Here is a 27,148-nt window from a genome sequence, read left to right on the forward strand (position 1 = left end):
ATTCACATTCATGAACCAAAATAAGGGCTGGTTACAGAAAAGATAAGAGGAGGGGACAGGCCTGTGGGCACTCCAGGGAGTGCTACATAAATATTGGGATGTGAAATGACAAGGAAGAGGAGGGAGGCAGGAAAGAACGCAGATCACACCGATGGCTGCAGACCACACTGATCGCTTCCCCTGCAGCATGTGGTCCAGGTGAGGACAACGCAGGGCGATAACAACTTGACCCCCCAACACACACACAAAGCACCCTGCAGAGTTGACAATCCTTGAAGGATGTTTTCATTTGACTCTACTGCCATGACCATCATTTGTTCAGCATTTCAAAGAAACTGGTAATATTGCTTAGGAGAGAAAAACTTCCAATTTATGCCACACTGCTAGAAAAATAAGAGAAGATGACAGTAGCACCTTTGTCACCCTGATATAACAGGGTAGCTTATAATCTTTTCTAGCCCAGCAACTGAAAGCAACCAGTCACTAAAAGAAACAGGCTGGATGCGGTGGCTCACACCTCTAATCCCAGCAATTTGGGAAGCCAAGGCAGCCTAGGGGTTTGAGACCAGTCTGGGCAACATGGTGAAACCCCGTCCCTACAAAAAATACAAAAATTAGCCAGGCATGGTGGTGCATGCCTGTAGTCCCAGCTACCCAGGAGACTGAGGTGGGAGGATCACCTGAGCCCAGGTGGTCAAGGCTCAAGTAAGCTGTGATCATGCCACTGTACTCCACAGAGTGAGACCCTGTCAGAAAGAGGAGAGGGAGGAGGGGGGAGGGGTAGGGGGAAGGGGGAAGGGGAGAGGGGAGAGGAGAGGAAGGAAAGAAAGACCACTGTGATCAATGGCTGTAAGTAGCCTATTACTAGTTTAGAAGAGTCAGCAAGTGGGACCAGGCCAATTATTTTCCAATTATTTTGTAAAAGCCAAGAATTTCCATTTATCAGTTATTTTTCACTTCCTAGCAAGGACCTAATATTTACAGAGGTCTCACAAGGATGTGAAAATCAGTTGAAAGTCACCGAAAACTCCTAGTTCATGCATTCATTTTAGGTAAAATTGTTAGTTCAGAGACAGTCTTACCTATTTATGTTTTGACTACACTTTTAAAAAAGAGTACACAGCAGCAATTTTCCACATGGTAGGACAGGCCTGTCTTCCAATTTTACCTAAAATTTTTAATTGTGGTACATCGCATACATAAAAGTTTATAAAATATACATATGCAGTTGAAAGAATAACATTTTTAAAAAAGGAACACTGCCATGCATCTGCCCCTAATCACATTCCTCTTCTACCCCTACGGGTATCCGGACTTTTATTCTATAGTTTTACCACCTATGTGTGTAACAATATTGTATGCCATTTTATTTGTCTCAAAACTTTTAAATAAATTGAATCGTACTATAAAGTATGACCCATCTTGTCATTACAATATCAGGAACTTAAACAAGGGATATCATTGAGTTTGTTGTTATTTGAATATTCTATTTCAAATAGAGGTAAACGTTATCTAGATGTAACTTGGAGTGAAAATTTTCATGTAACATCAATATTTTATCAAAGTATAAATGCTTATTATAAAAGTAAAAATGCTACAATAATTCTGAAAGCTATTTTATATATAACAATGTTTTCAAATAATTCAGTAAGTTGGAAAACAGAATGACAATAAACATAAAACTCAGTACATTAGATAGGTATCTTTAGGAAAATATTCCCTTTTTGAGGGAACGAATATTTATACAAATTTAAATAATAACGTGAGGCAGAAAACTCTACATTACACCTTAATTCTAATCTTTACAGAAATGTTTGGTATACTAACATTCATAGCATTAAACAAAGTGAGCTTTAGGAACCATGTTTAATTTTGAGCTATTTAATTTGATTTAGGACATAAGTCATCAAGAAAAAGTACTAACAGGAACTTTTTTTTTTTTTTTTACCTCCAGTGAAAATGAATTAAAAACCAAATGTCAACCTTGCTGCCTTAAAATTTCACCAGAAGAAAACAGAACTCCAAAATCATATGTATTCATGCTAAATCAGCTTTGATCCACACACCATAAATAATAGAAAGTTCTGGCTGGATGCAAGGGCTCACATCTGTAATCCCAACACTTTGGGAGTCTGAGGCAGGAGGATCACTTAAGCCCAGGAGTTTGAGAACAGCTTGGGCAATATGGTGAGACCTTGCCTCTACAAAAAAATTTTTTTAATTACCTGAGCATGGTGGTGCACACCTATAGTCCCAGGTACTCAGTGGGAGGCTGGAGTGGGAGGACTGCTTGAGCCTGAGAGGCTACACAAATAGACTGCCAACCCTTTTAAGTAGAAGAAAACAAATATTTGCCCACGTTCTGAGTCCTAGGTACAAAGTTCCTTGTAGAAACATGTTACTGGAAAGTTTTATTATAAATTTTAGTTAATGAAATTAAATATGCTGCTTTTCTTTCCTGTACTTAGTCATGGAGACATAATCAGAGCCTTTTTTAAGTGTGAAAGCAAAATACAATGATCAATTCAACAATGCTAAAAACATACCTGATTGAAGAAATGTTAAAGATAAAAGTGTTATGCAATTATCAGTGACAAATAGGGTGAGAGAACGATTTAGGAATCATCAACATTCAGTGTTTCACTCACACTTTTCACCTGCTGGCTATGAGCTAAGAGAGGGTGGGCCACTCTCATAATTCTGCTTCAAAGACAAGCTATCAGAGAACATCGCTTACATGAGATGTTTATACAAGATGGAACAGCACTTAATACATTTTATATAGGCTGTTTGCACAAAAAAAAGTCCCAAAATTATGCTTCGGAAGTAACAAAACCAACATAGCAGGACTTACTAACAACAGTTCAATCGCCAGAACTGCTAAGAAATAACCAACTTAAGTGTCCTAAGCATGCAGACTTCTTACAAGACAAGCTGTGAAGATCTTCCACTCATTCTGTTCTAGAGAAAATCTAAAAATTAATGTTTATGCAATGAAAACTGATGTTCAGAGACACACTTGTCATGAGAGCCATTACTCCATCACCAAATTTCTAGATCCAAAATGTAAGATCTCAAGTGACTGTGTGAAGGAACAAGTGCATGCTGAAATATTTTTGAAAACGCACACAAAATAAGGTAATATAAATGAGAAAGTATTCAGAAATTATCCGTCGACATGCACAAAACTTCAGTTTGTGAGATAACTTCAAGGAAATGGCATCATTGCCATAAATTAATGAAATTTACAAGCTCAGGATACTGAGAGGACAGAGCTTCACTTCAGTCAGTTACTATTAGAGAGGAAGGAAAACTTGACATCATGGCAGCTACATCATAATCAGCACATTCAATACTAGCAAAAATAGTTGGAAAATACCTTGCTCCTCCAACAACCTCCGTTGACCAAAGTAAGTCCATTTACTGTTATAGATGTGCATTATGGTGACTGCAAAAGCAATCTGCCAGATAACCATGCTGATGAACTATTGTTCTTGCACTGTAACATCAACATTTTAAAGCTTGGTTACTAAATTTCTAAATAGAACTGTAACAACTGCAATTTCTTTGTTATCCCAAAAACTTATTCTATGATGGTGATATAGATTCTCAGCCTCATATTGATTTTAACACTAGGCCATTTGGCCTTCTGCCAAAAGGTATACTAAATATACTTCTAGTTTTAACTCGAATATCCCCAAGGTTGGCATCTTAAGAAACTGAGTTTCAATTTAAAATGTAATTCTGAATACTGTTCAAATATTTGGTATAAAATAAAATGAGCTGATCCACGGACAACATTAAGAATTCAAAAACCAAGTCAATAAAGACTTCTGGGAACAGGCCCTGGCAACTCACAATACAGAGACTTATGTACCATTCAAGTAAGTGCCAGATTTCTCTGTGATGTGTTGTATTTATAACCTTGCATGCTAAGTTAAGGGGGCAGAAAGCCGCCCCACCTCTTAAAATGTCAAGGAACCATGGTTCTTTATGTAGTGCTTTCAATAATATCTTCTTGTCTTGCTATATCTAACCCTTAAAAGCAGCTAATTAAATGTAGGTCCTGCCGAGGAATTTGTTAACCACAGAAGACTCTCAGAATAACTGTGGAAAGGAAAGAAAGAAGTAACAGTGTATGAAGACGGGAGAAATATTTCAAGTGGTCAAGATAACGTTACTGTTGGAAGCCTCCAGGGGAGGTCTTTCACTGATGTTTCCTGACATACCCAGCCCCTACCACCACCACCCCTCAAAAGACACAGGGGTGTGCACAAAGGTACTAGTCATTTGATTCCAGGAAGCCAGGGAACTTTCTGTCTAAAGCTTATTACATGTTAAATTTGGCGGTAAGCACAGCTTTCCATCACATAAATCACCCTATTATCAGCAGAGGTGTTCTCTCTTGGTGACACTGTCCACACCCTCTACCAGGCACCTAACCAAGCAGTCCCACAGAGCTTGGTTTAGTTCAACAAGCCAAGGGGATATGTGTTAGAAAATTGCTTAGCAACAGCTAAAGTCACACTGGACACACCTAGTCACAGAGACAAGTTTTAGGCCTGCCTTCCACTTTCCCTACTTAGCTCCCCCAGGAGAATGCACAAAGACATTTACTCAAGCAAAGATGGCTAGTGTTCAGAGACGACACAGGGAACATCACATACTACTGGATACAGCCTCAATGTTACTCTGACTGAATCACTTTAGTCAGTCACCAGTGCGATCTTTGTGCTTTCAATTCTAATCACCCTGTTTCTCTCTTTCCCAAAACATGACTAAAATTCAGTGTTCTAAGACCTCTACTGCAACTAAACAGACAGGAGGGAAACTCCACAGGTGAGGTGGGGCAAACCGCATGAGGCTCCTGGCAAAAAGTCCAGAGGAGGCCAGGCCACTCATGTTCTCTTCTCACTGGTGGAAAAGAATTGGCCAAATAGCTAACATCCTCTGGGGGATAAGTGAAAGAAAGTTAATTGGCAATCTACTGAAGAACACGCTCTAAACAACATTCAGCCCTCTAGGATGTCAATCTAGTTTTTCTGCAGAAAGTGGAATGAGATTTTTAAAAAGATCTTTTTAAAACGATCTACCATGATCTGTACCTTGCCAAGTTTGTTCACAACTTAGTTTCCAGTTAGAAGAAAAGCCAAATTCATCATCACACAGTCATAGACACACTGTTCCCATTAGTAATAGGATAACCCAGTTCTTGGTAGCATATTTGTGCTATTCCTGGAGACACTGCCAAACACCCAAAGCAAGCTAACAGTACCTGCCCTGTACGCTTCACAAGGGTATGATTATTGCAATCTGAAAGAATTTTTTTTTCAACAAAAGCAAGTTTGCCTGAAGGAAAATGAGCTGTGTAAACAGTTAACGAATTAGGAATGCCACTCCGTATGTACAGAAAGTGTTCCAAGAACACTGGCTTATTCACTAAACCCTTACTGCACAGGGTTTGTGTGCCAAATTCTGTGCTAGTCACTTTCATGTATTGTCTATTTCACATTTCTAAAGGTAATAACCAAAATCTGGATCATTTGAAAGATCCTACAAATTTACTTTATAACAGAAAAGTCATACCTAGAATAATGTCTTTGTCCAGTTGTGTTGCCATAAAGGAATCCCTGAGGCTGGGCAGTTTATAAAGAAAAGAGGTTTATTTGGTGCACGGTTCTGCAAGCTGTACAAGAAAGAAGCATGGTGTCAGCATCTGCTTCTGGTGAGCACCTCCGGAATCTTCCACTCATAGTGGAAGGCAGAGGGGAGCTGGTTTGTAGAGATCACATGGTGGGAAGCAAGAAAAAAAGGGAGGGAGGTACCAGGCTTTTTTTTTTTTTTTTTTTAACAATCAGTTCTCACTATAACTAATGAAACGAGAACTCATTCATTACCACAAGGACAGCACCAAGCCATGCATGAGGGATCCGTTCCCATGACCCAAACACCTCCCACTTTGCTAAGTTGCTAAATCCTATCAATAACATCAGTACTTCTTATCTGCACTCTCAGATACATCTGACACAACAGACCAGTCCCTAAACCTTGAAGTGCTGTATTCCCCTTGACCTATGAAACACCATACTCTGTTTTCCTCCTCTTTCTGCCTGCTCCTTGAAAATCTCATTCTAAGTAGACCTCCTCTTCTACACAGTCAGCTTCAATTACTCCTGTCTCTATGGCAATATAACATACTCGGCTGCTAAGACAGAAGCCTGCTCATATGTGATCAATGACCAAGTCCTGTCAGTCTCATGACCTGTGTTGTTGCAGTGGTCTCTATGATCCTTTACCTCTTTCCAACCCACCCTCCATCTCTCAAGTGGCAGTCTTTTAAAAAAGAATTTGAGCATGTTTCCCTCCTTATTGCATCATTCATAAAATAAAGCACTGGCATGGCATGGCAGAGATTATTAGCTGCCTACCCCAACATCATTTTTTTCCCCTTTCACTTTAGAACCCTGACTTTCAGCTGGGCACATTGCCATCCAGAATAAAAGACTCCATTTCCAGCCTCCCTTGCATCTATTTGTGCCAAATTTCTGGTCAATATGATTAACTAGAAGTGAATTAAAAGATTTCCAGGAAGTCTCTGTGAAAGGGCAGGGTCTGTGCCATCTTCCTTCTTCCTGCTGTTTGGACTACAGGCATGATGAATAGTGTTCATTCTGGTGGCCATCTGGACAATGAGGAGATAAGGGTGGCAGAGCAGCCAGACAGAGAAGCCCAAGTTTCTGATTACCACATAATTGTCTTACTAACTCTGGATTGCCTCTCTCCAGATCTACTGTGTTATTCTGGGTTTCTCTATTCTATGTAGCTGAATCTAATCCTAAGCGGAAGATAGGGTTTGTAAGGTCCTTAATGATTTGACCTTTTTTACCTTCCACTCTTTCTTCTACTCCCCCCTAACACGCTGCTCCAGGAACATGGAGCATTGGGTTCTCTCACATACCACATCTCTTGCTTGTAAGGCCTTGCACTTTTTCCTCTCATACAACTTCATTTCACCAACTACTTTTTCTTTCTCTTCCACATCTCAGCTAAGACCGGCGATTTACAGGCTTTATGAGCCAACAGGTACTTGCGAAGATAAAAAAACAGAGCCTCTTTCAGACTAGTTCACCACCCCCAAAAAAACAAAATGTTTGCTCACAATTTACTTCACTACATTGGAAATGTCATTCACAGAATATAAAATTCATCTTAGTAACAGAAGTCATTCATTTCCCAGTGAAAATTAATGTGCAAATAGAGTAAAAAATAAACTTTACCTCTCTCCAAACTAAGTTTCAATGAGAAGGCTTCTGTTTGGCTTGAATAAGAAGCTGATGCTGTGATGTGGTTTGAGATGATTACGTGCATACCATCTTTAATTGCCATTCCATTTTGACTTTTCTTTTTGATGGTCACAAGTGCTGAAAACCCTAATGTGCTCAAAAGCAAGCTCCCACAACTTTTGTTCTGTTAGTTGTATGCAGCCTGTGCTACAAACACCAGAATTCTCTAAGACTGAGAGCTGAGTGGTTCATGTGTGTCCTGTATCTTTGAAAGTCAATAAGGTCATCTTTGCAGAAGTCTGCATCATTCATACAGGATTGCACCATCCTGGATGTAAGGCTCACGGATGCAGAAGAAGGTGAATTACAGTAATACGTGGAGCTCACTCTCCTCCTCTGCAGCAGGACCAGAAGTGCTGGCTAGCATCACAGACACTCTACTGGCATACAGAGCACCAACACCTCGTCCAGCATGTTTTGCTTGGCTTAGACATGTTATCATTTAAAAAACACTTTCAGAAGAGGTTCATAAATCTTTTTTTTTTTTTTTTTGAGGGCACTGGCATGCAATAGCTGGCTGCAGAGAGAAATGTCTGAAATTGCAAGGACATGCTAAAGGGAAATTATGTAGTTGCTGTTTCCTCCATGACCCGATTCAATAAACTACATCAATTCCAGTATGAATGATATCATTTGACAAAAAGCCTCCTTTAAATCTAATGAGACAGTAAAATATAGTAAGTGAGAGAGAACACAGGCTTTAATGCCAGGCTACCTGGGTTTCTTAGAATCCACCACTTACTATGGCAAATTATTTAACTGCTCTAAGTCTTTTTCATTTACTTCATTAATTCGTTATGAAGATAAATGAGATAATGCATATAAAGTGCTTAGCAAAGTGCCTGGCCCCACAGTAAATATTCAAATGTTGGCTGATATTATTACTACTTCACTGATTCAGACACACTCCCTCACCCGTACCCAACATTTTAACATTTCTGAAAGCAGGATCCACCATATAACCAATAGGTTCTTACAATTAATTGGTTGATTTCTTTTCTTTATTAGTGGTACATAAAAGGTGTAACTTATAATCAATGGCCCAAATTTGATGAAATATAGTATTGAATTTCTAGGTTTCAAGTCACGAACTAGCTGAATGATCTCCCAGACATGGGCTTCAGCCAAAGTTTCTCTCCAGTCATGTGTAGCCTGAGGATATTAAGACAGAGATCACAAACTATGGTCTGTGAGAGCTGCCACTTGTTTTCATAAAGTTTTATTGGAACATAGCCATACTCATTCGTTTACATATAGTCTACGGCTATTTTCATGCTACCATGGCTGAATTGAGTAATCATCCCCAGATTGTATGGCCTATAAAACCTAAAATATTTACTATCTGCCCCTTACAGAAAACGTTTGCCAACCCCTGGTTTAAGAAAGCCTTCTGGAAAAAACCCAAGCTTTGATAATATTTCTCCCTTTTCAAACCATGCTTCTTCTCCTAAAATAGCTCCATACTGCCTGAGACGCCTCAGGATGGCCAGAGAAAAGAGGGTCTCTCTAACTAAGGCTATATGTTGGCTTCGTGCTTCCACTGGCAAGAACGCTGCCATATAAACAACCCCCTAGGCTTTTGTATGTTCTCAAATTTCTCCAGGAAAGCAAAACCAGTAATATGTAATTGGTAACAGAAATCAGGCAATTTTCAAAACAACAGAAAGAAAACTTGAGATTTAAAAAGGTTTTTGTGGCCGTTCACAGTGGCTCATGCCTGTAATCCCAGCACACTGGGAGGCCGAGGCGGGCGGATCACCTGAGGTCAGGAGTTCAAGACCAGCCTGGCCAACACGGCGAAACCCCGTCTCTACTAAAAGTACAAAAATTAGCCAGACATGGTGGCGCATTCCTGTAATCCCAGCTACTCAGGAGGCTGAGGCAGGAAAATTGCTTGAACCTGGGAGGCAGAGGTTACAGTGAGCCAAGATTGCACCACTGCACTCCAGCCTGGGCAGTAAGAGCAAGGAGGAAAAAAAAAAGGCTTTTGTCCACTAGTGAGTCATCTAAAGTAATCAAATTCATACAGACAGAAACCAGAATGGTGCTTGCCAGGGGATTAGGGGAGAGGGGGTAGAATGGAATGGGGAACTGTTCTTTAATGCTACAGAGTCTCAGTTTTACAAGATGAAAAAGTTCTGAAGATTGGTTGCCAAATAATAAAAATATACTTAACAACACTGAAGGATACATTTTAAAATAATTAAGATAGTAAATTTTATGTTATGTGTATTTTACAATTTAAAATTTAATTTAAAAAATATTTTGTGTGTGTATGTGCAGTCACACATGTATGCCCCATCAAGGAGTTCAAGAACCAAATGGCAAAAGTATCACTTCCTTTAGAAGCCATTTGTGACCCTCAGCCCTAGTAGTGAATCTGGTGCAGCTCTTGGCTTTGGGTGCTACCGCCTCCTATCACAGCAATTCTTACAGTCTCCAAACTGTCTGCTAAGTTCTCTGGCTCTATTATAAGACTGTTAACTCCATAAGGGCAGTAACTTCCACCTGATACTCCCCACCATATTCATCACCTTTAAACGAACGGGTTAGCTCCCCAGTGTTGGCAGCACTCAAACATTTGTGAATAAGCGAATAAATGAATAAAACAAACGGCTATTAATTAATGAAATCTGTTCTCTGAAAATTATTTCTTGTCCTACTTTTAAATCCTTAGTTTAAAATAAAAGTGGTTTGATCACTGATTAGAAACCAGATTACAACCACCCACTACTTTAATTCAAAAAATAAAATACTGGATCAATAGACGTTATACACAAGTTTGATGAAAGAAAACCTAAATAGAAAACTTTGTTTTGCATAAGAAATTTTATAGGTCATAAAATTAGTACAGGAATTACAAAGCAATCCCCCTATAACAAACAAATAGAATGAACAATCACATATCACAAGCCCAGAAAAGTAAATTTCCTAAGAAAGTTTTTTGTCTTCTACCACTTATAAATTATAAGCAAAGCAAACTATCAGATCAAGTACATATTTTTATTTTCCCAGCTATTAACTCCCATATCTTTGGGGTTTTTAAAAATTAATTTTAGGGGCGGGCACGGTGGCTCACACCTGTAATCCCAGCACTTTGGGAGAGAGAGTCAGGTGAATCACAAGGTCAGGATATCGAGATCATCCTGGCTAACATGGTGAAACCCCATCTCTATTAAAAATACAAAAAATTAGCCAGGCATGGTGGCCGGCGCCTATAGTCCCAGCTACTCAGGAGGCTGAGGCAGGAGAATGGTGTAAACCTAGGAGGTGGAGCTTGCAGTGAGCCGAGATTGCGCCACTGCACTCCAGCCTGGGTGACAGAGCAAGACTCTGTCTCAAAAAAAAAAAATAATAATAATTAATTTTAATTACTCTAAAATAAATGTTACTAACACTATGGAAAGGAAAACACGAAGGCAATTTTTCCAGCGATGGATGAGTCCTCACAGTCCAAAGGCAAAAATTTGTAACATTTTTACATGTAAGTAAACAGGTCTTTTCAAAGAGCTAGTTAGAAATCTTGGCACCAACACTGTCCTCCAAACAGCTACATACACCAGTACTAACACAATCATTCATGCTCAATATCCTTCAATATAATCTGCTACTTCAGTTACTAAAGTCAGCCTTAGTAAAACTCTAAGCAAAAACTACGTATTTGTCAGCCAGAATCATAAAAGTCACTCATTTTCAGCCTAAATTCTGCGCTGTCCTCTCTAGGAAGCCAAACTTGAATAGTGTGCCTTTTTGTTATATTAAAGCATCATAGCAATTCAAAATCCAATGACCAATTACTACAAATAAAAGGTTAGTTCTCTATTAAATGTTTCAAACAGCAGTTAATACAACAGCCAATGGAAAAAAGATCAACCTGCTAATAAATAAAAATCAAAGAAAAATCTAGAAATTTAAAAATATTTTTCATCTCAATTGGCAAATATGTTTTAAAGTGATAATATTCAATGCTTTAATAAATACAGTGAGATTGGCAATAAAACAGACTATAGGTCTCTACTCAAATGTCAACTTAGAGACGCCTTCTCTACCCAGCCTATCTAAAATATTACCTCTACCCCTTCATTCTCTGTTCATCTTTCTTTTTCTTCATTCACTTATCGCTACTTGAAATCATGTTACATATTTTTTATTGTCCACTTCTTTACTAGATTGTAAACTAGAAACTAGATGAATGGAGGGTTTTATCATTATGGTTCTCTACTAATATACATACAGTTGGTGCTCAAAAAACAGCTCTTGGACCAAAAAATTAATATGAATGGGAGTGCAAATTGATATACTTTCTTTTTTTTTTTGAGATGGAGTTTCACTCTTGTCGCCCAGGCTAGAGTGCGATGGCGTGATCTCAGCTCATTGCCTCCCAGGTTCAAGTGATTCTCCTGCCTCAGCCTCCCAAGTAGCTGGGATTACAGGTACATGACACCACGCCCGGCTAATTTTTGTATTTTTAGTAGAGATGGGGTTTCACCATGTTGGCTAGTCTCGAACTCCTGACCTCCGGTGATCTGCCCACCTCAGCTTCCCAAAGTGCTGGGATTAAAAGTGCTGGGATTACAGGTGTGAGCTACCGCGCCCAGCCTGATATACTCTTTTTAGAAAGCAATCAGAAATACAAAACAAAACCTTTAAAAAGTGCATATCCTCTGAAGAAAACACCATTTCTGAACATTTATTCTTAGAAAATTCAGAAATGCAAAGTTTTATATTCATTACACGGTTTTAATAACAGGAAAAAATCAGAACCAACCTACCCAACTATAAGAGAATCCCCAGAAGTAACAGGAGCTGATATGCTCACACTACCGTCAACTACAATATTTCCTTCAAGTGATTAACTGAATACACTGTCTTATTTTCCACCATCAAAAAATTAAGAAAAGACATTTTATTTCCAAGGTTTTGCCATGCTTAATGATAGATGATCAAAGATCCTATGATGGCCATCAACCATCCTTCCTAAAATTTCACCCAAATTTTGACAACTTAATGCCAAGGACACTGTGCAAAGCCTCCTTGGCCCACTAAACACCACATAATGAACACACACCAACTCTTTAAACATCTCCACCTCCATACAATATGAAAACGGGTACTTAATTATTTTAATAGCTACGATAGTCCTCTAAGACAAGGCCTACCTCTTACATTTATCTTGAGTTTGGTAGACATAAAACCTATAAACATGGTTGGAGTTGCTGGTTAAAGGTAATTCTACATATAACCTAGGGCTTTCAGTATGTGAATCTAGATATCCTTCAATAAAACTCATTAAACAAAATAGTCACCTAAGCATGTTCATAATGTTGTTTGTTCTCAATGACCTGACAGACTAGAGGCCTCCTGCAATCCTGAAGTTTAAAGAATTAGCTAAAGTGTATCTTTGCAATAACAAAAATTTGTTAGGCTAGATGAGTTATTTAATACAATGAAAACTGCAGACTAACAACACATTTGATAAAGAAAATTATAAGAATGTAAATATGGTTCTTCTACTTGATAGAATATCTTGCTAAAAATAAAAACAAAGTATTAAATTATTCATGAATCATAAATGAAACATACATCAAATTAAGTACACTGATAACAAACATATAAAAATATATTTAAAACCAAAGGCAAAGAATAAATATGAAAGTCATAGAATTTTAAAAAGCACAATCTAGACTCTTAATTCCATTGTTTTTACTGTGCCCAGCATAATACCTGACATAGAGGAGGTACTTCATAAATATTTGTTGAATGTGTAACGATAGCATCCTTTGCTGTGGTTGAGCCTTTGCCAAAATGCCTGGCACACAGTAAATGCTTTTATGAATATTGTTAATAATCCTCACTAAAATCCTATAAAGTAGGTTCTTTTATTATTTCTACTTTTTATGAGTAAGGAAACCGAGACTTAAAGAAGTTAAATAACTTGCCCAATGTTACATGGTTAAGGAGTAATGAGGCTAGGACAAATCTCTTAAGCCTGTTTTTTTATCTCACTGCCATTACTAACAAATTGGAAAAAAAAGTGTTAAATACACTGAAGGCAGAATGAATTCAAAATGTATATGTAGGTGGTCTTTGTAATGGTAGGATTTTTTAGTGATTTACATAGAGCTTGAAGTAATTTCTCAGATACCTGTTGACTGTGCACTTGGTTAAGAATATTATAGCTCTCTATCATAAAATTAGGGATTTTAAAACTATAAAAATTCACACAATAAACAACATAAATATACAGAAATTAAACCACAAGCTCAGCTATCCCTGAGAAATGGTGTTAAAAATCAAGAATTTAAAAACAGGTAAATGTCAAAGTAGCCATTTCAGTAACAGTGACCAAGAACCACGAGAAATCTGTATGTCCTATGTAATTTGGGGTTTCAGATTGAGGAATTTAAAGCACAGCTACTCCCTACTTGCTTCCTAAAAAATGCATCTGCCTAGACTGCTATAAGGCATAGGATCGTCCATCCTGTGTTTTCCAGCGTCTTATTTCAGCCAAAATGATCCCCCAATTGACAATGAGCTTGCAGCATGGCCCCCACTACCTTGCCTACCCTCATTTCCCACCTATTTGCATTCTTATTCTCCAGGAGTACTATAAAAATTATAGTTCTTAGAGCACGTTCTGTTCTCTCATGCCTGTGGGCCTTTGCATACCACATTCTCTTAAACCTGGAGTATCTGCATACCACATTCTCTTAAACCTGGAGTATCTACCCCTGATTTTTTGGGCAAACTCTTACTCATACTTCAAGTCTCAGCTCTAACATTACCTCTTATCCTTAACTTGATTAGGACTTCACCAACTCACCAGCTGCTCCTTCTCCTGCTACACTGAGCCCATATACCAGAAACCCACTTATTTAATTATTTAGAACATCTGAACAAGTAGTCAGTTAATTTTAAAAATAAGTGCAAGCATAGAATCATGAAAAAGTTTTAGACACATTAACTGTTTTAACTTTTTACAAATAAGTCTACATTCATTCACCAGGGTCTTTTCCTTATTTATAGCACGAATCTGTTGACCCAGAGCTGTGTGTCATCTTTCTTATATAAACCACATCAATAATATACATTCTGTGATTTTCAGTTTCAGTTTCTTCCAAGTGGACCAAGAGCTTAGACATTTGTGAAACAATCTGCATGCAGAAGAATCATTCTAGATTTATGAAATTTTCCCAGTCTTTCTTAGTTGTCACACCTATTCAACATTTTTTTTTGCTATTCCTCTTTATCCAAGTTTCCCAAAGCATTCAATTCAGTTTTCTTAGAAAGAGCTTTTTTAAACCCATTTCACTAGTTTGTATAAAATTTAATTATATTATGTCATTATAACCAAGATAACTAGCATGAACACATTTGAGAACAAGCACAACTGACTTCGGTAAGCAAGCCACTCACTCTGGTGGGAGAACATATGCATAATAAAAAGTAGACCCAAGGCCAGGTGAGGTCACTCACACCTACAATCCCAGCACTTTGGGAGACCTAGGTAGGAGAATCGCTTGAGCCCAGGAGTTACCAGCCTGGGTAACACAGCGAGACCTTGTCTTTACAAAAAATTTGAAAATTAGGTGGGCATGCTGACACGTGCCTGTAGTCCCTGCTACTCAAGAGGCCGAGGCAGGAGGATCCCTTGAGTTCACAAGTTCAAGGTAACAATGAGCTATGGTCACACCACTGCACTTCAGCCTGGGCAACAGAGTGAGACCCTGTCTCTTTAAAAAAAAAAAAAAAAAAAAAAAAAAAGTAGACCCAAGCATTCTGAGAATGGAGAACACCAGTTATTCATTCTCTCTAGGTAGAAGCCTGTTAGTGAAATATCTCCTGAACCACATTCATAGCTATTACTCAGTTGCACAATAAACATATTTTTGTGCAAACATCTCCTCACTAAACCAAAAGTTCAGAACTGGCTTGCTATTGCATGCCTGTGTTATTGATTCCTTCAACCCTCTAGGCAGCTGGGCAGGGCTGGAGGCAGCCACAGCCTCCTTCCCAACTAAACGGCCTCTTACATTTACCCTACTCATTTTCTACGGGAAAATTTGGGAAACACTGTATGGTCCAAATTTTAAGTTCTTTAAGGGGAGTGACTGTCTTTATTTTTGCATTCCCAATAATTAAAATAAAACAGTGGGTATTTGATAGGTCTGTAAAATAAATGTAATGAATAAAGGAGACTTCAACAGCCTCACATAGTGACTACAGATATACCACAAAAAAGGACTTGAGACAGGGAGATGTGACTGTTGGGGGTAAGCCTGGGCCAGAAGAGCAGTGATGGGAAATTAGTCTTCTAAATTATTTTATTTATTTATGAATTTATGTTTTATCTCTCCCACTAGAATAGAGCTCTGTTAGTATTAGGCCCTTGACTATCTTGTTCACTTGTATCTCAGTGCCCAATGCCTATCACACAGTAGCTATTCAATAAATATTTGTTAAATGTATCGTGGGAAGAACTTCAAAGAGAAGTGAGGGTATTTTAGGCTCTAAACGAAGGAATGGAGCCTGCTCTACTCTACTCAAAGATGGAGAACTGATGGAAAGGCCATACTTTAAAGACTTTGAAGTTTCTTTCAAACACTGGTGGTAACTGGTGGGTGTTCTACAATACATCATAGTGATTAGGAATGCGGGCTGAGGTAGACCTGGGCCTAAATTCTGCCTTATTAGCTAAGGAAAATTGTGTGGATAACTCAATCCCTCTCAGCCCCCACTGTGTCTTGCATTATGAAAAAAAGGATAATAGTGAGCTCCTAGAGTTATCTGAGTATCATGTAAGAAAACACATGTAGAAGAGTTGAGAAGAATGCTTATTAGTGCTGAATAAATGTTTGTTGCTATTGTTATTACTACTGTTGTTGATAAGCACATAAAGTATGCCACATTCTGTGCACTAGAGATAAACATAGGGATGTACTCCTTATTGTTACTACAGGATACCAAAGAACCAGGTCTTAGGGCCTGACTATCTACCTGGTTCATCAGGGCCCCTTCTCTTAGGTGACTTACTCTGAACTTCAGTTTCCTCTTTTGTAAAATGACATAACAGTACCCATCTTCCAGGTCTGTTATGAATATTAAATGAAATCACAAACATAAAGGATTCAGCACAAAGCCTGACATGTGAGTACCCAAACACTGGCAATAATCATTAACTACAGAATATAGAGCTTTGCATACACAGCTTTTTACAAAGTTTTAAAAAAGGAAAAATGCTTAAAGCTTTGCTTCATTAAAACCAAAAAACCCTTTGAAATGGTGTTTCTTGTTCTTTTGAAATAAGAGAATATTTTCCAATCTGCTGTTGGCATTAGGACTATGTACGATGAAGACACCTGTCTTAAATAAGCCCATCTATAAATAGAAATCTGTATTTAATGGCCTACTTCTACTTCTTTCCATATTTACTCTAGTCATAGGTATTCTCCTGGCACATCCAAGTTTCTTCTCAGCTATCTTTTATATATTTTCACTTTTGACCTTGAAAGAAAAATTCCATCAGTACTCTTAGTTATTACCTTGTCCTTCCTTTGACTCAGTGGGAATTTTAAAAATGAGATACAGATAACAAATTAGCTTGGATAGCTTTATAATGTTTCTAGTTAAAAACAGTGTATCTTTGCAACATTTTTGTAAATCAAACTATTCTAAAATTAAAAGTTGATTTTAAAACACATACTGTAAGTTGCTTCTCACTTATTCAATGCTCATGTGTTAACCTACTTACAGCATTTTATTTCTTCCTCTTGATATATTTGCCTCTCAAACTCCTGTAACTACTGCCCTTTCATTAAAAATTGTAGCAATTTCCAAAATGCTAAAGAGATGTAAAATTATAATGCTCCCAACTGTGTACTTTAAACCTGGAAAACTAGAGAAGAGATGACAATAAAAGAATTGGCAGAAAACCCAGATAAAAAAACAAGAAATAAGTAAAACACTGTGGTTACAGATGGCAAACGATCCTACAAAGTAGATAGTACCTATGAAGAGAAGGTACCAACTGCTCCCTAAACCTTACTGTATCTAGAATTTTTATAGAAATTTTAAGAAGTTCAAAGACTTCTGAGTATTTTTTAAGTGTAAAAGGTAAAAGTAATACACAGATGGTTTAAAAAAATTCAAACACTACCAACAGTTATGTATATTCATCACCTTTTTATAGAAGTCAGCTGAAGTCATAAAATTAGTCAACCTTGTGGAACATCTGACCCATATCCTTATCAGCTAAGAAGACAGTTTTAAAAGAACACTCCACTTTAGTATGATTAGAAAGGACAAAGGTAGATGACTCAGGGAGCTGGAAAGGTATGCTAACAGAAATGGAGTTCCAAATACCAACCTGCTTACGTCACAATCTGTTCCAGTAAAGTCCTTAGTAAAGGACTCTTTACTAAAATCATCTTGTATCTCCCTTCTTGTTAGCCTACCTGTGGGCAAAAGAAGTTTCAGAATAATTTATAATCCTAAGTGCGTAAAAAAAAAACCGAAAAAAACCCGCAGCCTCTTACGTCATCCTGCTTATGCTGTATGCTAGCCTTAAACTCTGAGGTATTGAATAGCCTGTGATTAAAGCACTGTAAAATACAATGATAGCTGTTTTTTTTTTTGAGGCAGAGTTTCGCTCTTTCACCCAGGCTGGAGTAAAGTGACGCAATCTCGGCTCACTGCAACCTCCGGCCCCCCAGGTTCAAGTGATTCTCCTGCCTCAGCCTCCTAAGTAGCTGGGATTATAAGCACCTGCCACCACACCCAGCTAATTTTTGTATTTTTAGCAGAGACAAGGTTTCGCCATGTTGGCCAGGCTGGTCTCAAACTCCTGACCTTAGTTGATCCACCTGCCTTGGCCTCCCGAAGTGCTAGGATTACAGGCATCAGCCTACACTGGTAGTTTAATTATGTAATTCACATAGTTGGAACAGCTCCAGAGAAATGAAGGTGGGAATGGGGAAAAGGCCAGAGGCTATAAAAACAAAGTTCTATAAAAGGTTAAAGGGCTGGTATGGGTGAGTTATACGAAAGGCAAGATGATATAAAACAGAGAGGAGGCAAGGCTGACCTCTTTTTTGGATGTATAAATGAAGAAAAAGGCAAGATCTGCTTAGCTTGCGTGTTTAAGGGAAAATCTATAAAGAAGTCCATTTCAAAGGGGCACAAGAAAACGATTGGAGATGATGGAAAAGTTCTGTATATTTATTGTGGTGGCAGTACCTGACTATGAGCATCTGCCAAAACTCATAAAAATGTGCACTAAGCGGGGGAGAAAAACCCCAAAGCTATTAAAAGCTAAAATTCTGATTAACCTTATGAGGTTTATCACAGTGAAAAACAAAAACAATAAGCATCTTTTAACTAATTGGGTTAATGTTTTATAATGTTGAAAAATTGAAACCAACTGTTTCAGTTATGTAATGAAGCAAGGTTTTACAAGTTTGTTCCAATCTTCTCTCCCTCAAATGGAAATTGAAGTTTCCGATATCTCCCCAGTGCAACCCACCAAGAGAAGAGGGAGGATCTCAGCCTGGAAGAAGGGCTGCAGTGGCAGGCAAAGAGACTCAGCATCTGGCTCTCAGGGGCTTTCTTCTGGCTCCAGATATGGAGCAGCAGACCCATCTACCATATGCTCCACCACCAGAGAACAGCTACATGCTATTAAGTTCATTATTTTTAGACATCTACCACTCTCAAAGCTTTTTTCTCTTTGATCATCCCTCTATCCTCAGGGAAATCTTGCCTCAAGGTTACCCCAGGAGTCTAGCCTAATGCCAAAAAGTCTTTCCTGATTCTCAGGCCAGTAAGATGCTTCCACAGCACCCTATGGACTGTTAATTGTTTGTTCTGTAGTTAGCTGTTTTTGGACCCATTTCCTCCACAAACATGGGGCCAAAATTCTGAAAAGAGACCAAGACTTATTTTTCTAGCGCCAGCATCCAACTAGTGCCTCGCAGAGAGAAGGTACCCGATAAATGTGTCTTGAATGAGATTCTAGGACAGTACTTCTTATCATCTTTACAGGTCATGAAACCCCGCCTTTGAAAATCTAATCAAAGTCAGGTAATCTACTCTAAAAAATGTACATTTACACATGGTTTCACATATGATTTTAAGAACTCTATGAAGGGACTGCAATTCCTACAAAGACCTCCCAAATTGAGATGTCTGGCGTAAACATTCTAGTCTCATCTTAGCTATATATATACAATGCGACAAGTGAAGTGTCAGCTGTTTAAGTCTGATCTAGAACAAAGAAAATGAATTAGTAGGAGATCCCCCAAGTAAGAGATGTCAGGGAAGAAAAGATAAGAAGTAGACATGGGCCACCCATCCCATTTTATATAAAGATTCCCCCAGTATTTATATTAAATAAAGATAATGGGGCCTGGCAAGGTGGCTCATGCCTGTACTCTCAGCACTTTGGGGAGGCCAGGAGTTTGAGACCAGCCTGGACAACACAGCAAGACCCAGTTTTCTAGAGAAAAAAAAAAAAAGTTGTTTATAGTTAGCTGGCCATAGCGACACATGCCTGTAGTCCCAGCTACTCAGGAGGCTGCGGCAGGAGGGTTGCTTGAGCCCAGGAGTTCGAGGCCACAGTGAATATAATCATGCCACTGCTGCACTACAGCTCGGGCAATAGAGGTAGTCACTTTCTCCAAAAATGTATATATGCATTTTCATTCCATTATAAGACATATGACACACTTAGGGAGTAGAATACCAAACTTATCTTTATTAGTTATCACTAGCCCTGTGACACGAGCTGAGTTCTAAAAAGACTCTCTGTGGGGTGGAAATTGGAATTGGAGGGACTGGCAATGTTCAAATAGTAGTATTACCACCTAAACCCACACTCTGATTTTCCTAATGAATTCAATTCTGTGGGACTGGACTGCCCTCTACTTTGGACACAAAGGCAGTAGTTAGAGACCCTGGTCCAACAATAAAACCTGGAGTCTATCAAATCAAATATGTAACTGCCATTAAAGTTCCATGTATTTGCTATTGCTATTTCTAAAGTGAAATTATAGACATGTAACCAGTATGGAATTAATAATCATAGGCTTGTTGTCAGTTCCTTTATCAGGTCCCCATTTCTGAAAATCCTGTACACGAAGGAATGTGAAGGAAGGTAATCCCAAGGGAAATTCAAAAACTGTTCAATTCATCATGAAATCAAAAGTTGAAGCTTTGGCAATATTTGCTAAATTAGTATGTCTGCTTAGTATCAGTATTTCTATATATTACTGTTTTAAAACTTTATGTCAAAGAAATGATGAGACTCTTTGGTATTCAGCCATGTCCTCAGAGCCATTTCTTTAAATGCCACTAATTCCTTTTTGTGGAATACTTTTTAGGATCTCATTTGTGTGTGTATCTCCACATACACACAAAACAAGTCTCTAATGGCTTTACCATTGGCTAGTTGCAGCTGGGAAATCTTCACATGCTCAAAGCAAATCATCCTATATGGCATACTATATCAGATGCTTGGCCAGATTGCCTCAAGATTTTTTTTTTCAATGTGCAAACTAAAGGCACAGTGTACTACGGTTCACCTTCAGAAAAAAAAAATGCTATGTATCTGTACTCTGCACACATAAACTGTAACTTCCTCAGACTTCCTTATAAACAATAGCTTTTAATGTTTTTTGTATTGATAGACTAAGAAAAAGTCTCAGCAATTTCATGGAACAAAACAAAAAATCCATTGGAGCTAAATACCACATTGATGCATGCTATTCTCTTCATGCCAATTCTCTACCCTATGACCCTACATAACTCCTCCCTGTTCACAAATATACCTTCACTCTTTTGATCCTATTAAATATTGAAATGAAAAAGTCGTTTTTGTTTTTTTTTTTTTTGAGACAGGATCTCACTCTGTTGCCCAGGCTGGAGTGCAGTGGTGATATCATAGCTTACTGTAGCCTCAAACTCCTGGGCTCAAGTGATCTTCCTACCTCAGCCTTCCAAGTAGCTGGGACTACAGGTAGATGCCACCAGGCACAGCTAACTAAAAAAAAAAAATTTGTAGAGGTGAGGTCTATGTTGCCCGTGCTGGTAAAAAAGCCTTCTTCAGAGAATATTTTGTATAGAAATGAAAATACATCACCACCAGGGGTCAGTGCCAGCCATGTGACTAACAGGTTTTAAATTAGCGCTCAAGAGAACTTTTAGCTCCAATACCTTCTTGAACAGGCCCCGTACTTCCTCGTAACTCTGATCTATTTCCCATCCCTGTCCATGCCCAACGTGTAAGCTTGGCCAAGACCAAGACACTCTCATAACCTCTCTGGAAAACAATGAAATGGTCAAATAAGCTACATATGCTGGCTTGTCCTTCCTTGCTCTAATTTAAAACATTAACCTTTATATATATATATATATAAAATTTTTTTACTTATGTAGTTAAATATCAAGATAATCTTATTATTACATTTAGTTAACATTTACAAAGAAGGAGCAGAGTATTATCCATAATGCTATAAACTGGGTTCTTATTAGCCATAAATCATAAAACATGAACTCAAAAGACTTCTCACAAAACATCTATGTACTCACTGAGAGCTAAAACAAAGCATTCAACACAAAAGGTAAGAATGAGTAAAACCTCACAATATAAAATTTCAATGCCTATCTATAAAATATGTCCTTCAATCTAGTATTTATGAAAAACTATTTTTATCTAAAAAGTAGTTAAGGCAGGAGGATCACTTGAGGCCAGGACTTTAAGACCAGCCTAGACAACACAGGGAGACCCCGTCTCTACAAAAAAAAAAAAAAAAAAAAAAAAATTAGCTGGGCCTGGTGGCACAATGCCTGTAGTCCTGCCTACTCAGGAGGCTGAAGCAGGAGGATCTCTTGAGCCCAGGAGTTCGAGGCTGTAGTGAGCTATGACTGTGCCACTACACTCCAGCCTGAGTGACAGAACAAGACCTCATCTCTAAAAGAAAATAAAAAATAAAGATAAAAATTAAAAGTGATCATCTGAAATGACAAAGGCAGTTTTCTGAGGGCCAAAGAAATAAAGAAAGCTACTAAAGATGTTCTGAAAATACATACACTAAAATGGGGTCAGTAAATGGGCTAGATAATAAGTATTTCAGGTTTTGTTACAAGCCATACTGTCTCCACTCCAACTATTCAACTCTGCCATTGTTGCAAAACAGCAGTTATAGACAATACATAAATGAATGTGTGGGTGTGTTCCAATAAAACTTTACTTACAAACCAGGTGGCTGACTCTGCTAATTGTCAACTCATACACAAAAATATAGATCCACTGGTATGACAATGTTTATGTCACACCTTTGCTATAAGGCTGACATGAGAAATGTTACTCTAAATGGCTGTTCTTCCACAGTAATTTCTTTTTACTCAGGAATATAAAATATTATTTGCATTTTTTTTAAAAAAGACCTATGTTCACTTTTAAAAATTACATTTTGAAAGGAAAATTGATCTCTATAATAATCTCTAAGACTTGAGAAAGGAAACCTATGGGAAAGAGAAGAGTAGGACGAGGAGGCTAGAAGGAGGAATCCAAAAGAACCAAGGTGAACAAACATTAGCTCAAGATTTGTATTCTCAGAACTATCTGCAAAAGCTGGTAACATGCATATCGTATATAAAACACATTTGTGCCCTCAAGAAACTCATGACGTAGTTGAAGAGCAAACTTATTTTTTGCCTCTGCATTCCAAAATTTTCAAGATTAAGGGCATATGGGATTGCAAATACATTTTTTGAAGAAGCTTAAAACTTATGCTTCAAAATAAAGACACTTTTAATGAAGACTTACACTTTTATAAACAGAAAAAGACGGCATAAAATCATATTACATCTAGAATTTATTTTATATTTCTATTCTTTTGTCCTATATCAATTCTGTATTACTATCAGTAACTATGGCTCACTACATGGGCATAGCCTCCTGAAAGAATTTATCAGAACTTTCTTGGGAATGGGGTAGGGTAGTACTGAACCGAAAAAATCCCATGATTCCTCTTCTCCTTCCTTCTCCACCCTCTGACCCCCACTTCAAGAATCCCTACTATATATCATGATCTCTCAAAGTACAAAAGATAGATTTCTCCACTGAAAAAAACTAATTCTTGAACCCTAAAATATATTGAACATAATAAATCTGCGTGCCTTCCTTCAAGTAGGCTCTGTCTCCGAAAAGTTAAGTTTGTACAGTAGAAAACAAAAAATTCCCAGGTCTGCAAGCAAGAATTAAGACCAAAACCACTGTCAGGAACAGTGGTTCATGTCTGTAATCCCAGCATTTTGGGAGGCCAAGGCAGGCAGATTGCTTGAGCCCAGACGTTTGAGACCAGCCTGGGCAACATGGCGAAACCCCATCTCTACAAAAAAAAATACAAAAATTAGCCAGACATGTTGGTAAATGCCTGTGGTCCCAGCTACCCAGGAGGCTGAGGTGGGAGGATACAAGCCCAGGGAAACAGAGGCTGCAATGAGCCTTGATCATGCCATTGTACTCCAGCTTGGGTGACAGAGTGAGACTGTCTAAAAAAAAAAAAAGAAAAAAGAAAAAAGAAACTACACTTCTATACCCAGGTCCATCATAAATTATATAAGTGAGGTTACTTAAATTAGGGTAATTCCTAAGCAAAAGTTATAAGTGTTTCGGCTGGGGGGGGGAATAAATAGTGCCTAAATTTATTATAATTTTAGGCTGTTCCCAAACATTTTTAAAAATCTGACTGAATTTATACCTACTTATTTTCTTAAACAACATACCTATCCAGAAGAATTCTAACTCTTTCTTGGAAGAAACTACTATTAAATCTACTACTTAAAAGTAGAAAAATAAAGCACAATTCATTCACTAGGGTCAAGGAAATTAAAGACCAAAACAGACCCTAAAAAAAAATGCATATTGTAACTGTTAAGCATTACAGCCAAGAGGAATTTTAGCTTTAACATCAAAAATAAGAGGCTCCTCAGAGAGAACATTACATGAGATTTTTATTTTTTAGCTTATTTTTTTATAGTGAGAATGTTATGTATAATTTTTAAAACATTAAGAACTGAAAGACATTTTCCACATATGCAAATAAACGTACCTCTAACTAGGAACTATATATATAATTTTCTCATTAGGAAAAAACAAGAGAGATTCATTAGCTTAAGCTATGATAAATAGTATATAAATTAATGAGTGAAGCTGTATTCCAATAAAATACAAGAAGAGAGCTTTAAGGTCTGGCTAAGCATCCATGACCCTACAGGCAATGAGAAATCAAATGTTTTGGGAGAGAGAAGGAAGAAACAAAGTAAACGAAGCTCTTACACGGTATATTTAGTACTTTGCAAAAGTCATTTCATATCCAGGGATACTGGGTACTGCCACAGGGAGATCAGACTGTTAGAGGACCTCAGCAAGACTCAGAGGTCTAAAAGAAGGGAAAGGAGCTGAAGGCTGTCTCCATAGTTTCAGGATGAGGGGTCAGAGAATTCAAAGCAAGTCCTGTCTTGTCTCGCATGATTGTTACAGGTCCCCTACACTACCCAACCGTCCTAAGTTAAAACCAGTGTCCAAGATTACCCTACATTTTCCTACATTTTATCTAAAACTTACCGAATCTTCAGGGGGTCTCTGGATTTTTCCCCAATCCACAGAAGGCCCCTTTTCTTGCAAAAATCTATGAAATAGCTTCCGAAATCCATCCAGGTCTTTTTTGGTGTGCTGTGAAAATAGAAGTCATTGTTACAACCAGCAGAATGCTTAATATTTAATAAAAACATAAAGACAGATATAAGTTACACATTTAAAATATCGTTAAATGAAATTCTTACACCATCAGGACATGGAGGGAGCAAGACTTTTTCACATCCTAAAAGCTAATACAGGCTGGGCATAGTTGGTGCATGCCTGTAATCCCAGCACTTTGGGAGGCTCAGGCCAGCTGATCGTTTGAGCTCAGGAGTTTGAAACCAGCCTCGGCAATATGGCAAAACCCGGTGTCTACAAAAAAAATACAAAAATTAGCCAGATGTGGTGGTGTGTGCCTGTAGTCTCACCTACTCAGGGGCTGAGGTGGGAGGATCACTTGAGCCCAGGAAGTTGAGGCTACAGTGAGCAGAGATTGCACCACTGCACTCCAACCTGGGTGACAGAGTGAGATCCTGTCTCAAAAACAAACAAAAACAAACAAACAAACACCATTTGTTTAATGGGAATTCCAACTGGCTCTGTACTTTTTTTTTTTTTTTTTTTTTGAGACAGAGTCTTGCTCTGTTGTCCAGGCTAGAGTGTAGTGGCGCAATCTCGGCTCACTACAAACTTCACCTCCCAGGCTTAAACTACCCTCCCACCTCAGCCTCCCCAGTAGCTGGGACCACAGGCGCATACCACCATGCCTGGCTAATTTTTGTATTTTTTGGTAGAGACAGGGTTTCGCCATGTTGCCCAGGCCAGTCTCAAACTCCTGAGCTCAAGCAATCCTCCTGCCTTGGTCTCCCAAAGTGCTGGGATTACAGCTAAGAGCCACTGCGCCTGGCCGCTACACTTACTTACCAATATCTTTCTCTACTTCTCAATGAAAATTAATCTTCACTAAAAGAACAAAAAGAAAGAAAACACAGCTAGCTTCAAAACATTAAGTATAAATTGAAATATAAAAATGAAAATACTAACCTATTGATTTATAAGTAAAAAAGTTAATGCCTCCCAGTTCTGGAAAACTTCTATGACAATTGTCAAAGTAGCATGGTTCTATCAGAAGTGACTCTCTGGAAAAGGCATGCAGGACATATGAAGCTAACTTCTCTCAATTACAACTGAACACAGGTATGCATTTCTCCACCCAATGACATCAAAACACAGAACAAAGTATAATTTGGTTCTGATTATTTTAATGACTTTGAAAACTTCCTAGGCTTAAATGAAAAAAAGATGATGGATTTACAAAGGGCAAATGTTAAAAGCCCGTAATTGTTAAGCAATTCTAATTTTTTTGTTTTTGATGTTATCGTACATCTTGTGCTGATTTGAGGTGATGATTATCATCATCACCGGCAGCAACTCAGCATGAAGACAGATGAAGGGGGGGGCGGGGGGGGGAACACTGTAGAGACCTCCTTACCTCAAATTCATGTGATGATGCTGTGGTGAGTATTTTTTCTAGTTCCTTCTTCACAGATAATTCTAGCTCTTGCCGAATGACTTCTTGGAACTGAGAAGCACCATCTTGAGACATTGCTTTGCTAAGATCTTAAAACAAAAACATAAAACCACCAACTGAAAACTCCAGGAAGCCATTCAAACAGCTGGTAAGCTATAACTGATTTCTGGTATTCAGCAAATGAAAAGGGCTCAATCCCAAGGTCCCTTTATCCTGTGGCAGTAATTCAGTGGTGTCAACTAGTTAGGACTCGTTTCACTCCAGTTTCATATTCTCCACTAAACAAGAACCCCTTAAGAGGTACTGGCAATTCCAAGGTGCCTCTACTTCCCTGTATCAACGTTTTCATTTTAAAAGGAGAAGGGCATAGGGCTGCCTGCCATCTTCTGGTTCCCAATTTCAGCCAAGACTTTGCACTGCTTACGTGTGTCAGACTAGACTTTTAATGCTTTTGGCATAGCCGGGCACTTCTGTGACAGATGGATCTCACTAAAGGTGACGGAAATCCCTCTTAGATAAATACAAACAATAAAAGTAGAAAACTACAGAAAAAGGCTGGGCAATGGCAGCTCATGCCTGCAATCCCAACACTGTGGGAGGCTGAGGCGGGTAGACCCTGGAGCCCAGGAGTTT

The 27,148-nt window shown here is 38.3% G+C and overlaps 1 protein-coding gene across 2 annotated transcripts in view; it reads right to left on the reverse strand.

Annotated features, from left to right (window-relative positions):
- UGP2 (UDP-glucose pyrophosphorylase 2) overlaps positions 1-27,148 on the reverse strand; it is a 52,434-nt gene that overhangs the window by 10,615 nt on the left and 14,671 nt on the right. For both annotated transcript variants that reach the window (XM_034953260.2, XM_003830893.7), the window contains 2 exons: positions 26,477-26,604; positions 24,970-25,077 (listed from right to left, as the gene is read on the reverse strand). In XM_034953260.2, the coding sequence (XP_034809151.1) occupies positions 24,970-25,077; positions 26,477-26,590 (222 nt within the window). In that variant the 5' untranslated portion in view covers positions 26,591-26,604. The remainder of the gene's footprint in view (positions 1-24,969; positions 25,078-26,476; positions 26,605-27,148) is intronic.

Source organism: Pan paniscus, chromosome 12 (genome assembly GCF_029289425.2).
Source record: "Pan paniscus chromosome 12, NHGRI_mPanPan1-v2.0_pri, whole genome shotgun sequence".
Classification (NCBI taxonomy): Eukaryota; Metazoa; Chordata; class Mammalia; order Primates; family Hominidae; genus Pan; species Pan paniscus.